Source organism: Crocodylus porosus, unplaced genomic scaffold, assembly GCF_001723895.1.
Source record: "Crocodylus porosus isolate Cpor-Errol unplaced genomic scaffold, CroPor_comp1, whole genome shotgun sequence".
Taxonomy (NCBI): Eukaryota; Metazoa; Chordata; order Crocodylia; family Crocodylidae; genus Crocodylus; species Crocodylus porosus.
Window position 1 is genome coordinate 16,916,023 of NW_017728951.1, and position 16,989 is coordinate 16,933,011.

Consider the following 16,989-nt stretch of genomic DNA (forward strand, 5'->3'; position numbering starts at 1 on the left):
GAGAAGCATCTATGGATGCACGCCAGCATTTTGGTCGCTTTACTAGCTGCAGCATCGCATTGCCCCATCTCAGAACACATCAGCAAGAGGAAAGAGGGGGCAAAGAGCAATGCTCAACTGCTGTTTTCATGCGGTTGCAGAGCCCAAGGACTGAGGACTGCTGCTTGTCCCCTTTTCCCCTGCTGCTGCTCAACTCAGCAAGGGTGAGGGGGAAGAAGCACAAGAAAAGAAGGAGAAGGAAGAGGAGGAAGGAGGGACAAACAGCAGTTTTGGTCCTCTTGGACTCCAGAGCTGCATAGAAGCAGTGGTTTCAGCCAGACCCACCACCAACCAGCTGATAAACCCAGAGCATACACAACATGCAGAGTTCCCATTAGGAAATGTACTGATATGCTTATGAGCTCAGAGAACTTGGTGCACATTTGGCACACAGCAAAAGTGGGGTGCAACCATACTCCTCCTGGATCAACCCCTACTTATGATCATTTCATTTCTCACACATAGGACTAACACATTTGCTAACAAGTGCACAATGTGTACCCACTATGTGCAAAATAAGTATACAACAACTGATTTAACTTACTCTTAGTTACGACATATGGATAGGCATTTGCTATGTTGAATAAACAGCTCCACACCTTATTATATTTTTTTCCTTCAAAAAAAAAAAAAAAAAAAAAATCAAAAGTACTCAGTGAAAACAAAAGATAAATTATTTGTATTATAAATAATTTAGATGTATAGTTTTCCAGTAAAGAAAGAGTAAGCCTGGCACTGGATGGGGCTCTACAAAGTGACCAGTTTTCACTGTTGTCTTGTCACACCTTGTGTGTAAACCTGGACAAATTATATAGCATTGGATTCCTCACATGTAAGAAGGCTAATTATATTTACCCACCTCCTCCCCAAGTCATTTTTTATTCTAAGTTGCAAACATTAGTAAATTTTCAAAGTGTAAAAGCACAACATAGAAATGAGGAGGGAAGGAAGAATTTCCATTAATATAGACATTTCTTTAAAAACACAAAACTTAAACCATCACATGGAAATTAAAATTGCTAGAAAAATACCACAAATTTTTTAAAAATAGATAAGAACATACTATGCTTATAAAATGAAGTACTATAAAATGAAAGGTTTTACTCTACGACATTGGAGAGAGTTAGGGTAGTCTATCGAGGTGCAAATCTAGCCTGCCTTCTACTTTAGGACTCAGAGCCATAGTACATTTTATGATGCACTGAAGAACATAGTCTCTAATTAAAACATCTTAATACTAATGTCACATCTGTGTGCACAAGTGCAGGTATAATATAGGTTTTCAAAACTAACTGCTTCTTCAAGTACTTCGTGTCAGTTTCAGCAATACCTTTCAGCTCCAGTTAGCATTTTAAAATCATCCTTTAGAACAGCCATGGCCTCCAACGTGTGCCACAAGTGGTGCAAATAACCAGCGTATTTGGCACAAGCTCTGGATGCCAAATTAATGGGGACACTAGTGACAGGAGTTGGGGCACTCTGTGAATATCAAAATGATTATGCTTATAATCTGCATAGAACTAGCTTCCTACAGAATAGCATGCTGCTTTGTTTGCATTAGGCATGGTGCTGTTTATCTAAAAATACTTATTTTCAGAGTGTATTAAAAGTAACATCATCTCCTGCCTGGAACATAGCTGTCATTTTATTTGCAGACAAAGTGTACTAATTTTGCTGGTACTCAAAGCTTTTTGATCTTTGCAACATTTTTGTGATCTTCCCACTTTGGCTTGTTGGTGAAGTCAAAGTGGGATTAAGGGTGCTGACAGAGGGGCCTCTCTCTGCTGTAACGCATGACGCTTCACAGAAAGCACCATGAGTTACAGTGACCCACTGCCCCATGAACTTTCTCTGTTGGGTGAAGGAGGGGAATTCAAACTCCACTTTGGAGCTGGCTGTAAGTCTGCAGCATCTCTCCCCTAGCCTAGCCCCTTCGGAGAGCCATCATCATTGTTGCATTATACAGGTACTTTTAAAGCGCTCTGGAACCATGCACTTCTTTCAATGGCTGTAAAGCACTTTCAGTGGGCCAATCGGATGACAAAATGTCACTTCTGTCAGGGCCCTATGTCCTAGCTATCATTTAGAGTCAAATGCAGTTGTGCTTCTACCTGTGATGGTAAAATGGCTCCAAGCATACACAGGTGTATCAGTTTTACCTACCCACTTCCAGAAGTCACCAACCTTTACCTACTCATTTCCATCACTTTAAAAAAGATGGAAGAGATCTCTCATAACTTACCTACAAGACTGAAGATCACAGCCACTTTTAAATTTTGCTGCTAACAGAAATTTGTTTTTCAATAATATATGAACTTGAATCCATAGATTCTTTGTTTCTGCTAACAGATTTTTAAACTATTTTTCTCACTAACACTCCATCCTTCAACAAATACTATATTTGACATAAAAAGAATATACTGAGGATATTCCCCAATCACCTCACTCTCATATATTATTACCATCCTTTGTGCCCACATTTTGATGCAACTCAAGCCTGAATCAGTCTCTAGTGCTCTCTAACAAAGCACATTTTCAGCACAGCCTTCCTTCCTTCACGTAGCATTTCTGAATTACTCTGTTTTTCACTAAATTAAGGATAAAACTTTTTTGTCCCTTTAGCCATACAGAAATTGTGCATCATTCATTTACTACCAACTTTCACTGCACCATTAGTCAAAATCTGTTCTCAAATTAATTGGCCAAAATGTGGAGTAACTTTGAAGTCAGTGGAGTTTGGATTTACTGGTGTCACCAGGATCAATGGATTTATTCCTCCTGTTAACAAAATAATGAGATATATGAGCTGTCCTACACTATAAACCCACATCCAAGCCCCAGATCCAAACACTGCAGTTCAGACCCATTTATGAATATTCTAGCTAATATTACTATGAATGTTCCATTTAAAAAAACCAAATTGGATGTTTAAAGTGGCTTTGGGTCTCAAGGATTAGCTTGTGGAACTTAGGGTCTAGACACAGAAAACACATATAGCATGGTAATTTATATAATTTTTGTCTGCTGTTATAAGTTACACTGGGATTCCAGGAGAGCTGAATGCAGCAAGTACTCTTATATTTTCTCATTCCTAGAGAGGAGGGAAAGTGGTAAACTGCTGTGAAAAAACAGTTATCCGAGAATAAAATGCAGACACAAGGCATATACACCAGTTGTTCCCCGCCTTCACAGCTCAAAGTTTTTCAAGTCTTTTTATCTACTCTTTCCATGGAAGGTTCTCCACGTTTCTCACCCATCACAGCATAAAAATAAATATTCACAGCTTGAAATGCATTTATAATAGGAAACGTAAAGCTGAATTTGAAAACAATGACATCTGAGCAAGTTACCATACCAATAATTTAAAAAAAGGAAGTGTGACTAGAGTTTGAGTTCTGGCTCATCTAAAATACCTAGAACAACTCTACCTGCCTGTTACTTCTAGATGTTCATCTTCCCAAGGAAAGAAGTTTCAAAATCCATTCATTGGTAGTTGGATGCATTTGTGGCACAAACAATGCCCAACACTTTTATAACAGAGAAGGAAACCCTCAGAAAGAACATACAAACATATTTATAGTAGTATACATCTCACTACGCTATTTCCACATATTTAAGAAAATGACAACAGCTACAGTAATAACTTCTAAAAACAGAATCTTCCCTAGATCTTACTTTTTTACACTAGGCAGATAGTAAAAGCTAAACTAAATGACACCAATAATTTACTGCCTGGTGGGAACAAGAATCAACTCCCAAATGCTATCTGGATCATAATCATAATCCTTCCCTGTAGGCAGCACATACAAATTTACAAAACTGAAATATCCTAGGGTATTTAAAACAAGGGATTGAATTTTCTTTTATGCTATTGCTTATTCAAACTGTAAAAGAAAAAGAAAGAAAGAGAGAGAGAGGTCAAATCAGCATCCTGCATAACCATATCAAACAAATGCATTACCACAGTTTGTAATGGGACTGAAACAGTATGTAAAATAATCAACATTCCTGCAAACAGGATAAAAAAACATGTCATGACACATTTTAAAATATGCTCTCTGTGACCTTCCCAAGTTTTTTGTCACCAGCTAAATTCACATACTTACAACTGAATTTTGTCAGAACGAATATAAACCTAATGTGAACCTTTGAATACTCCATACAGAGACAACGAACCTAGTGAACATCATCATCCTTCATAAACCTTACTCACTCAATTAATCCAGGCTATCCAACTGGCAATCCATGGGCCACACACAGCCCTCAAAGTGTTATCACGCAGCCAGCCCATGAACTCCCTCACAGCTGCCACCACCCCTCCCAGTTGCTCCTCCTACACAGCAGGTAGGTAGGTAATCCTAGAACCAGAGAAAATTAGGGTTGGAAGAGACCTCAGAAGTCATCTAGTCCAATCCCCTTCTCAAAGCATCACCATCCCCAACTAGATCATCCCAGCCAGCATTCTGTCTAGCTGGGTCTTAAAAACCTCTGAAGATGGAGATTGCACAACATCTCTGGATAACCTGTTCCAGTGCTTTACTACCCTCTTTGTGAGAAAGTACTTCCTAATATCCAACCTAAGCTTCCCTTGCTGCAACATGAGACCACTGCTCCTTGTTCTGTCACCTCCCACCACTGAGAACAGTCCAGCTCCATCCTCTTTGGAACCGCCCTTCAGGTAAAAGCTGCTATTAAATACCCCCTCAGTCTTCTCTTTTTCCAGAATAAATAAGCCCAGTTCCCTCAGCCACTCCTCACAAGTCATGTCCTCCAGCCCCCTAACCATTTTCATAGAATCATAGAAAATTAGTCTTGGAAGGGACCTCAGATCAATTTTCGTTGCCCACTACTAGACTCTCTGCAATTTGTCCACTTCCACAGTAAATGGCCCAAAACTGGACACAATACTCCTGATATGGCCTCACCACTGCCAAAGAGGGGATCAATCACTTCCCCTGAACTGCTCCTACCAATGCAGCCCAGGATGCCATCAGCCTTCTTGGCAACAAGGGCACACTGCTGGCTCACATTCAGCTTATTATCCACTGTAATCCGCAGGTCCATTTCTGCAGAACTGCTGCTTAGCCAGTCCCCTCCCAGCTGTACTGCACAGGACCGTTCCTCTTAAGTGCAGGACATGGTGCTTGTCCTTCTGGAACCTCATAAGATTTATTTTGGACCAATCCTTCAATTTATCGAGATGTCTCCAAACTCTAGCCGTGCCTACCCTCCAGTGCATCTACTGCACCACCCAGCTTGGTGTCACCTGCAAGGCTAAGGAAGGGAGTGGATGGGTTAGAGCCAGGCCACCTGTGCTGCGGTAGGGGGAAGGGGAAGGGGAAGGGGAAGGGTGGGAGAAGCAGCCTGCATGATGGAGGGAGGGGAGAACTAGGCTGCCCACACTGTGTGACTTGTGTGCAGTTGCCCAGCCCCTCCCACTCAACTGAAAGGGGGAGCAAAGCTGCCCACACAGTGGGGTGGGGGGGGAAAACACTAGGCAGCCCACATGGTTGGAGAGTTGGGTAAGAGAAGGGTGCCCACCTGTCCACATTGTGTGGGGCCTCTGGCCCATATGGTATACAACTCTCAGCTGCCCAAAAGTTGAACAGCCTGAAATCAAGCCATAAAAGATGTACATATCTATAGTGATATAGCAGGACAAGCAGATTTGTTTTCCGAATGCATGAAAGGTGAGACTTGGCACAGAGGGGAAGAGAAGCGGAATGGAAATTTAGCCATCTGTTATTATTTTTGACACTGCTAAGCAGTTTGGAATTCACATCTAAGCTCTGTTGGGATTTAGAAACTAGGTGCTCCTCTGCCTAAAGATCCCGAGGGACTCAATCCAAAAGTGCGCCCAGGGTACATTTAACCTATATGTTTTCAGGCTCCACACAAAATGCATTACTGCCTGTGCTTAAAAGGAAACAGCAGCTGCATTAATAGATGGTGATTCTACCAGATTGCGGTATTTATATTATATCCTCATGGTGACATTATTTGCCTAAATTATGAGACCCCATGTCAATTCCCTTCTCCATGTGAAAAAATTCAAATTAATATCTGCCACTTCCCAGGAAGCCTATTCTGGGACTAGCAAGGGTGGATCTACAAGGGGTGCAGCACAGTTGCAACCCCCTTTCGGCTGTCCTACTCATGAGCTCTCAACACAAGGGTCTGGAGAGAGCTCCTGTTTTCATGTGGCTTCAGAGCCCAGGAGGCAAGCACTGTTGCTGCTACTCATCCCCTCTTTTGTCCTGCTAGAGAATTCAGCAGGAAGGGGGAGAAAAGGGAAGGGCAAAACAAAGTAACATTCACCACCACCTTTCTCCTCTGCCTCTCCAAGCTTAAGCCACGCAAAAACAGATCTTGTCCCAATCAACTGATGAGTTCACAGCCAAAGCGTGCATGTGGGAGGGATGGAAAGGAGGGAGCAGGTAGCCCCATTCCTTAATCCACTGGGTGGGGTGGGGGAAAAAAATCCCTCTCTCTCCTGAAGTTGTTCCACAAAAAAAAAAATAAATAAATAAATAAGATTCACTGGCCCAGAGAGCACACAATTAGGAAAATGACTGCAATCCAACAGCTGGGGCATTCACCTAGGAGGGGAGACCCAAGTCTCTGCTCTTAGTACTAGTACTTTATTTTTATCCAGTGACTCAGGTTAGAAATAAGCCACACATTATTTAAATCATAGAGAGAAAAAAATTACATGGGCTTGTGCTGGATTTTCTACCACTGACAAAGTTTAATGTTGAGATTAGATGCTTCCTAAAGCAGTGGTCTCCAAACTTTTTTGATCGCACACCCCATCAGTAAAAAATTTTTTGAGCACGCATCCCAATATATGTACATTTATATAAATATACATCTAAATAGAAGTTCTAATATTTTCTTCCCGCACCCCAATGGATCGTCTGGCGCACCCCCTGGCGTGCACGCACCCCACTTTGGAGACCACTGTCCTAAAGTATAGGTTCCAGTTCAAGCAGCAATACATTCAGAGAAGTCCTATGGCCTATGTTATGTGGGTAGTAGGACAGGATGATTACATTTCCCCTTCTGGCTTTATACCCTTTATGAGTCAGAGATCACACATTTCTACATCCACAAGCAACTACAATTTTATGATAAAGTTACAGGCCTGGAAACTTATTTTTATTTATTTTATCAAATCTATTCTTTAAATAAAAAGGATTCTTTTGTTTCAGAACCGCTTCTTTTAGCATGGTTTGTATTTATTTTGCAGTAACAGAAGTCTACCGTGTCAAACTAATTTATGCTTACACCACTTAAAATGAGATTTTTTTAAAATTTAGAATAAATATATTTAAATGCTTATTCTACAGTGTGAGGGGCAAGGATTTTCCTGGGTTATCTCTTTTATTACACAAACTGTATAGTTGGGATAAAGTTAGACAAGCTGGTGAACATGAAATAAAGCTGGCCTTCTAAAATTTAAGTAAAAACAGTCGTTCAAATTAGGAAAAAAAAATTAAGAAAAAACAAGGGCAACTACTTTTCATTGCATTGTGCACAGAATCAAAGACTTCAGCATTAACTAAAACCTGTTCCTAATAGACTCCTGTAAAAAAGAAAACAGACTTTATAAAACCAAAATAAGATGATCTTCATAAGGACCATCAATTAATATTAACACTTTAGCTTATAGCAGTGCAACTTTAATGCATAAGCCCTTACACAAAAGTAGTCCATTTAAGTCAATGGAATACTTGTCTGTGTCACATTGCTAAAATGAAAGACAAACCCCACGGAATTTTGCAACCAACATTAAAGGGTTCAGGATTTCATTCCTTGTCTAAAGTTATCAGCTGTAGCCGTTCAAGAGGTATGTGTAACCAATTTTAGTTCAACTCGTAACAACTCATGGATAGACAACCTATAATCAATTTAAACCTGGTATTTCTAGATTGCTTTTCTTATTGAATACTATTTTTCTGTTATGACTCAAAGCATAGTTCAAGGCCACTTTGCTCCGCTCATATTGGCCTCAGCAGATGGCATTATATGATCCACAAAGTTTTAAATTTAAAGGGCTTTGCCTAGGCTAATAAAATTTGATAGCCCTTTTAATATCTGCATCAAGAAGTTTGTGTACAAAAGTTGGCTGGTCAAGGGCAAAACAAGTAAGACGATTTACATGATTTCCTAAAAATGTTAAAGATAATATCCACAAATTAATTTAGAAAGTGACTCTAGAAATACCTGCAGACAAAGCTTAATGACCAAAAAAGCTTGATTCTTTTATACCAGGTACCTAAAAGGCCAGCCTGCTACCAAAAAAATGAAAGTGAAGCCAAGGAAAATGTAGGAACCAAAAAGTATCTCCAGGGACCTGTACCACAAGACAACTCTCTCAATCATCTCTGTCTGAATGCCAATAAATTAGAGCTCATTTCTTGAGAGTACCATTCACTAATCTATCTTGAAGACTTAAATGACTTAAGTTGAATATTTCTTACCATCCCACCAGGTCTCAAAAACTATAGTACATTAAAAAGCAAAGTTTAATTCACAAACCCTTCACTACTATGCTCTAGTCTGCCAGAGTTGTACAAATTGATTTGAAAAAAAATCGCTCAGAGGATGGGACCTCAAGAAGTCATCTAGTCCAACCCCCTGCCTTACTCTACATGAAATGGGAATCTTTTACAAACCTGAAGCAAAGCTCTTTTCAAAAATAACCAATTACAACATGCTGTATGTCTCGGCAGGCAAAAGAAGTGGACCTTTCAATCCCATCTACTGAGGTTGTTTAATATGTTTAAAAGCCCTGTTTAGATGCAGTCCTGAAGTTGAGTTCACTTGCAGCATACTGTAGAACTGTCTAGCTTCCTATATGAGATTTAGTCCAATGGGGCCAACCACAACTCTGGCTAAGCAAGAAAAAGTCTGCCACTTCCAATAGCTACTGAAAATAAAATCCCTATTAAAAGTCAGTGCTGGTTGAATACTTTTCAAAACAGGAAGTATGAAAAGCTAATGAGAGAGAAACAAACTACATTTAAACACTATGGCATAAACATAATATAAATAGTTTGGTAGTCCAATTAATTGTAAAATATTTTAAAGCCAATAACATTGACTAGAGATAAATAACTCTATACAAAGAACAATATAGCCAATTATATTATCACAAAGAGGCAGAAACAAGCCAGAGAGAAAATGCAGCATCAGAAACATAATTAGTCACTAAAGGAGTTTCAAAATCAGGACAAAACAATCTATCCAGGGAACTAAACAAAAAAAGTGTGTAAATTCATACATTATACTTCTAGACTACAGAAATCTTGACTCTGTTAAACTGGCACCGTTTAAAATGGGCAATTTCACATTTGACTTCTAACTGCAATATTAATTCAGTCATGTAGTCTACACTACAAGATAGTGTCATATTTACTCTTTAAGTAAATGTGAAGAAACTCACAGAAAAAAAAATATTGCTTTTGTTTTATGATTTTATCATTGCAATTATCCCAGTTAAGTTCCAACTGTAACATTTAATGATGCAAATGAAACTTCCCAGCATTGCTACAGTTGGGGGTTGTTTTACAAATTGCATCATCTTCAAATGATAAAAAGAACACTTAACTATTCTACAAAAAGAAAAATAGTTTTAAATTTAGATAATGCAAGTGCCATTAAGAAAGAGATTTAAGTGGAAGGAACACTTTATGAAAATTGTCTTATAGCGATTTCCTTACATCATAATATAAGGGAACAGGATACTGGTTACTCCTTTTATCCCCACAGGAATATACATGGCCCACAAACTCTAAACCTGAACAATCAGTGATCTGCAATACACTGTACATCTAAGGGCTTTGCACTTTTGTATAAAAGCAAGTTTAGGAATAGCAGGATGTTGCATCAGATGATCCTTGAGGTCCCTTCCAATGCTACAATTCCACGATTCCATGTTGCTCACCCTACATATCTGATCACGTGATTCAACTGAAGCCTCAAAAAAATCAAGGATTCACCTCAGTTATTCCAAACTCCCCAAAGGCAGGAGAGAGAACTGAAATGCTACTGAGGAGATGCACACTTTTTTAAAACTTGTAAGTTTTGATGAAGATTATTCAAGTCTCCCTGGCCCTCCTATCTCCGACCCGGTTTCCAATTCCTGCTGCAGAGTATACCATAACACGTGGTTGTTCCTCTGGAGTAGTGGTTCTCAACCTTTTTAGATTTGAGGAACTTTTGGAAAATGCCAGCTCTTGGTTTTCACTCATTTTTGTGACTACAGAAAAATAATAAAGCAAACAGCTCAGAAAGACAACAGGTCAAAATGTCTTCAACAGTATGGATTCCTATCTGAAATCTCTGGGTTCATCCTGTCAGTCATGTTCGCACACCTAATTGTAGTAACAAGCTGTAGTGGCCCACAACACTCTTAAAAGGATCTCAAGGTACCCCAAGGTCACAGCACCGTAGCTGAGATTCACTACTCTGGCAGAAAACAGTACTCTCTTGCACCTGAAAGAGAAAATCCATGGGCAGAGTGGTTGATCTATCTACAGATCTAAGAGACATAATCAGGCCAATAGTTTGCAAAACTATAGGATATAGCAGAGATTAGCAAATGCCTTAAAAAAGTCACAAGTTAATGATTTTCTTCTGTCCTCATAAACTTGTCCCGTTCCAGTGCCGAGGTTCTTTAATGAGACAAGCGTCCCTTGCCTTGTGCAAATAGTTTCAATGATAAGGATCCAAAACAGACACTGCATTTATCCAAAGAAAAACACTGTGCTGAAACAAAGTGCAATCATTCAGATGTCCGTGTCTGTTGTCCCAGGATAAATCCTAAAAGGCTCACAGGATGAAAAGTACTAATAATTTAACCCAGGACATCATATAGCACATCTGAATGGTTATCCCATGAATTAGAAGAGTGACAGTACATTCAGCCACATACTAAACCCTGGATCTTTCTGTTATGGGACAAACACAGGCACAATTTGTCCAGAGACAAGCATAATGTATGTTCCTAGACATTGCAGTGTCCACCTCATTGGTGTCCAGGAGCACTGTCCCCGTCACCCCACCCTAGTTACACCACTGCAAGGGTCCACTTTAAGCCTTCAGCCCCTGTTGCACTTGCTCTATCTTGGAAACGAAGATGAGTGCTGATTTTGCTGTGGAAAACTATTTTTCTCCTCTCTCACAACAGAGTAACTGAAGAAAACTGCATGTAAACTTTCTCTCATAATATGCAAGTTTACCAGAACAGGATCTGGCCATCACTAACACTGCACGTACGTGCACACACGTGTCATGTTATAGGGCTTTTGTAATCCTGCCAGAGACATGCAGCCAGACCCAAGATAATAATCAATTACAGTTATTTCAGCATTATAGTTTCATACCCCATTGTTCCGATTCCTTGCCAGTGCATTCTGCTCTTTACCTCCGTTGTGTCCCTTGCCCCAGCCAGCCCCAAACAGCTGTGCCTGATAATTGATCGCTGGATATTTCACTATTACTTGCATTCCCTTTAGGGAGAAATGTTAAACAGTTTACTTGAGAAGTATTTTTAGCAGCATCTCCAAGAATCACACTTGTTACAACAGGTTAGAAATAGGAAAATCTCTCACAATGTTAATAGTAAAACGGAACCTATTACTTATGCTCCTCACAATGGATGCTACCCAAGAAACTCACACTTGTCTAAAGATGACAGAAGGGATAAGATGTCAACAGAAATTCAGGAAACTGATACAGCATTACTCGTAATGTTAATATGGTATACCAAGGTCTGGGCACCGACCAAGATATACAATAACATGCAAACCAAAATACATCTAAAAAAGCTTCACAGAAGACTCAGAATCTCAACTGGCAAATACCAAAGTAGATGACAGTTCTGCTGGACCTAGAACAAAGAGGTTACTTCTATACTTTGCACAGGGGAAGAAATAAGCTTGGAGCTTAATTGCCAAAATTTCAATACCACATGTGCCTACAGTTTCAATATGCATTTACCACAATTATTTGTGCAATTATGTCAATACTGCTATTGCCATGTTTTGCACACACAACATTCTGAAGTTTTAAACCTAGCAGTCACCCTTTTATTCTCACAACAAGATCAGACAGAAGGCAGGGAGGAGTCATAATTTATGGACTAACTACCACTCTCTGAACTTGGTCAAAGTAGAAATTAAATGCCAGTAAAATTTAAACAAATCCAGTGCAGTAGGAAAAAAGTATAGATAAACTAAGACTAAGATCAGCAAACATATACATACATACATACATATACACATGCGCACACACTTTTCTATGTTTGCCGATCTTAGTCTTGCTACTCAAATTATCATAGTTACCAAGACTTTATTGATAAAGGAGCCTCTGCTTCTATCAAATTCTAAGATAAACTTTGCTTAACACTCAATGAGATTTTTAACTGTGAGGATACATCCTTAAGCAACCATTTCTGAAAAGCTAGGTTCCTTCCCCAGCCTGAATCAATAAATAGATTTAAATGGAACCACCTGGTGAAGACAGACTGACCAATGTGCTTTCAATCTCTGTTTTAATCTGTTCTCACCCCAAGAACTGTTACAAGCTCTCACTGCTTCTCTATTCCTTTCTTACCTCTCTCTACCTCCATTAAACAACTAACAGAATTTATTTTTCTTGTTTACTTGTTAAGGGTGTTGTTTCATATGCGAATGAATGCACCTTCTATTGTTCTGCATTGTGCAAATTAGCATTTTGCTGAATAGATGAAAACAGAATAAGAAAGGCAGAAAACATATCTGAATTTAACTGCAACTTAAAGTTCAAAACAAGTACAAAATAAAATAAATGCATTCACCATGAGACATCAACAAGGCCCAGAAAGTGTTTAGCTCGGAGATGAACATTCTGGAAACTAACAAACATGTAAATGCAGTGTTCAAATGTGAAGTGTTTTGTTACCTTACTAGTATGCACAAACTACAAAGTGTAAACACGAAAGCTGGAAAAGTAGCAAATGATGTGCTTCAGACAAGCTTTAGTTACTATTTTCACCTGTTCCTTTTTTCCCCCCAGATCCATCCTTCATCCAGCCCAGTGCAGCACTTAAAGAGTAATCTTACTCCCTTAACAGTTTCCCCATAGGGAAAAAGGTAGGTTACCATGGAATTGTCAATTAATTTTGACACCTGCTTACTAAGATTGATCAATCACTGCTGATGTTTCTCTGCTAGACTGCTATTTCTCAATTTACAAAAAACTCCCTCACATAAGAATTAATGGCCCCAAGTTTCTTTAAATAGAGCCCTTCCTCCAAGGTAATTTTTTTCCACCACTTGCTGGAGAGGAAACAACAACAACAACCACGATGACAACAAGCAGGTCTCAAAAAGCTATAATCAATTATATATCATTGTGCATAAAGGGAAACATATTGATAAGACATCCTTGTTCTTTTTGTGTAAGCTTAACCTTAAATGCCTCCAGAAACAGGTAACAGGTTTTTCAGCTGTATTTGTCAAGTTCAGCCCATTTTAACGTTGGGTGGCAATATATGAAGTCACTAAAGAATAAAACACCACTTTAAAACAATACAGGAATGGTCTAAGTCACAGACAGAATCCTACATTAATGAATATTTATACACTTAGTATTTGCAACCTATGAAATTTTTATTCCATTTACTGTAGCCTACACGCTTATTAACAACATTTGTCTTATATTCATCTTGAATCATTCTTGATAATTCTTGTAGACCAGAACAGTAAATGACAAGGAAGTCACACACAGCCAACCCCACTGGTTGACCACAGACTGTAAAGCAGTCACAGACTGATCATGTCTGTAGTACACATTTATGCTGCATGGACAAATGGAAACATGGGTCAGTTCCAACATAACAAACAAGTCTCCCCATTTCCCACCTAAGTCAGAAAGACCTTCAATCATATGGCTGCAAGACAGATCTTATGACATAGCTGGAAAATAGGTGCTGAAGTTGGGAAATTATGCATATATACTGTGCTGACTGAGATGGTGTCTTGGCACTTACCCTGACTCCAGGGATCATAATTCAACCTTTAAGGGATAAGGTTGCCACTGGTCCTGTGAAATACTGACAAATATTTTATACCATTCCCCACCTTATACCATCTGCCATATCGAATGAATCTCTAAACTACTACACTATTCTACATATTTTTTGTATTTAATAATCAGAAACATTTTGGTTCTTTATATAAAAATTCAAAATGCTCTACTTGGGTGACTTTTCCACAGTAGCATATCCTTAAAAACAGCTCTCTGAAATAAGCAAAAGGCTTCTCTTGTGACAAAATCTTAATGTTGCTATCAGTGACCTTCTAACGGATTTGCACCTTAGAAAACAGAGCAACAAATGTATCCGGACTTCACCAAAAACCCTGGGGCCCATCTATTAAACACTGCCTGCTTAGCTAAGAAAAGGATGTCCTTTCAACATGCAGCCAGACCTTCCTCTAGGTGGGGATGGATTATTAGTATTCTGCTAGAAGTGAACATAGTGCCATGAGGCAAAGCCTAACTGTCATGCTTCTTCCCATTAAGCTCATCCAGCAAATGCAATTTATGTAAACAATGAATGCCAATTTACTAAAATATAGTGGAAATACCTGTAAAGGCATTCTAATATCACCCAACAAAAATGGAAGTTTCATACTTTGTAATTAATGCATAATTAAAAGATTAACATTTCCCTTACCCTCTGCACTATTAGGATAGGATAAATTGACATCAAGGTATAAAAAACAATTAATTCCTAGAAAGGAGGGCAATATTCATTCTACAAGCATGTTTTTACAGAGAAAATTCATCTGGGCCTCCACATGTCATGCACAATACTTATTACAGGACTACAAACCAATGACTGGGTCCAAATCCTCAACACACACACATAATACAAGATCAATTTATAACTACCATTATCAAGTTAACATTCTGATGAAACAGTGGAATAACATCCCTTTTCCAAGTAAATCATAAGCTCACTTATGGCGCAAAACAGCAAATCATAAAGTTGCCAGGTAATAGCTCCTTTCCCAGAATAAGTATCTTACTTCAGACAACATGTTTCACAATCAACTTCCTTAGGTTTCCCAGACAAACAGAGCCTGCTTCCCTTTGTCCGTATCCAAGGCAGGAAACTTTGATTCTTAAAAAACCTGCACATGGGCACACGTGCATGCACGTACTCACACACCCCTACCCCCCATGCAAGTTAAACTTCATTTGCCAAGACAGAAAAATCAATTTCTACTAAGTTTTAAATAAGGCTTAACAATTAGTCCATATTTCTTTTTTTCCAAATTCTCTCTTCAGGGAGAATTTAAATCCTGTAAGGAGGTAACGCTGCAAACACACCGATGGTAACTACATGTTTTATAGCATCTTTCAGCTACAACTGCCTGGGGGGCAGGGGGTTATTTGTACATTTGTTTTTATCCTTACGGGAGCAGACAAATATAACATATCTGAATTCTACAAGGTGGCTTAAAACCCAGGGAAAAGCTGAGCGGGGAAGCGCCCCCGGGGCCCCACGCTGCAGGTGCTCGCAGCAAAGCGGGGTGCAAGCAGCTGCAGCGCAGCACACCGGGCCTGGGGCGTGCCACTCCCCCCCAGGCTCCTTCCTTGCCCGGGGTGCCCCCTTACCTGACCTTAGCCACGTGCTCCCAGCCCAGAAACCGCGGCTGGGGCTTCCGGCTGGCGGGCGGGGCCGCGTGGGCCCCGCCGTTGTGGGAGCCCACCGGGCTTCCCCTGGGTCCTACTGCCCTTGCGCCCTGTCATTTTTGACAGGCACCAAAGACAGAGAAATACTAATTTTCTACATCTTTTTAGGAGCCCCGCGGGCCGGATGCGGCCCGCGGGCCGCATTTTGCCCACCCCATGCTCTAGGCTCTGCTGCCCCCTTTTTAAACAAGTTCATAGAGCAAAACGGTGCAACGGAGACAGCACCGGAAAGCCACGACACCAGCCACGGGGCTACCGGAGAGAAAGTATCGCCCCGCCGCGCGGCCAACATCCACCACCGACCCACTCGGCCCCTGCAAACCGTCCTGCCACAATTTCCTCCTTCCACCAAAAAGCCGAAGCGTCATTTATCTCCACGGTGTATCGATCACGAAGGGGGGAGTGCTTATTTCCATGGATGCTACTGTTATTCTTGTTATTATTATTCATCGATTTTATTATTCTGCTGCCCGTGCACAGTGAGGAGCAGAATGGGGAGGGGGCAAAACAGGAGCAGGGAAGACGGTCAGAGCCGGGGGGAGGAAGGGAAAGGGAGCCGTGGAGACAGAGGTGAAGGCAATGCCGTTAGGACCCTTCTGCAAAACAGGTCGCGAGTCCGCGGACGAGGCTGCCAGCTTCTCCCCGCCGATCCCTTGCGCCTAGGGGCTGTCCCACCTGGCGGGGAAGGGCCCTAACTTCTGCGGCAGGCTCGGCGCAAGCTGCCGATGCAGGGAAAGGACAAGGGAAGCGAGACTCACTTGAAGCGGCCCTGGCAGTGCTGGCACTGGTCTCCCACCCAGCCCTGGTCGCAGAGGCAGGTGGCGTTGACACAGCGGCCCGCGAAGCAAGAGGCTCTGTCGCAGGGCTTGCCCTGGGACACCTGGGCGTACAGCACCAGGTAGAGGAAGCCGTGGAGGAGCAGCCGGCTGTTGGCCTCCAGCAGCAGCAGCGAGGAGGAGGAGGAGGAGAAGCAGCAGCGCCTCAGGACGCTGCCCGGCTCCATCGGGGAGCGAGGAGCCCGGTCTTCACACACGGCCACGCGCGCGCAGCCCGCCGCCCTCCTCGCCCCCGGCTCCCATGGAGGAGGAGGAGGAGGAGGAAGGCGCGAGTGTGACCTTGTGCTTCCTCCTGGCGAGCGCACGCACGCGTGTGGCACCCCCGCGCGGGCTCCTCAGCATCCCGCCCGGGGACGCGGCCCCG

The 16,989-nt window shown here is 41.2% G+C and overlaps 1 protein-coding gene across 3 annotated transcripts in view; it reads right to left on the reverse strand.

The window, feature by feature from the left end:
• The window catches only part of ATRNL1 (attractin like 1), a 969,676-nt gene extending 952,693 nt beyond the window's left edge, over positions 1-16,983 (reverse strand). For all 3 annotated transcript variants that reach the window (XM_019555783.1, XM_019555782.1, XM_019555784.1), the window contains exon 1: positions 16,548-16,983. In XM_019555783.1, coding sequence (XP_019411328.1) covers positions 16,548-16,792 — 245 coding nt within the window. In that variant the 5' untranslated portion in view covers positions 16,793-16,983. The remainder of the gene's footprint in view (positions 1-16,547) is intronic.
• Positions 16,984-16,989: the final 6 nt, after the last annotated feature.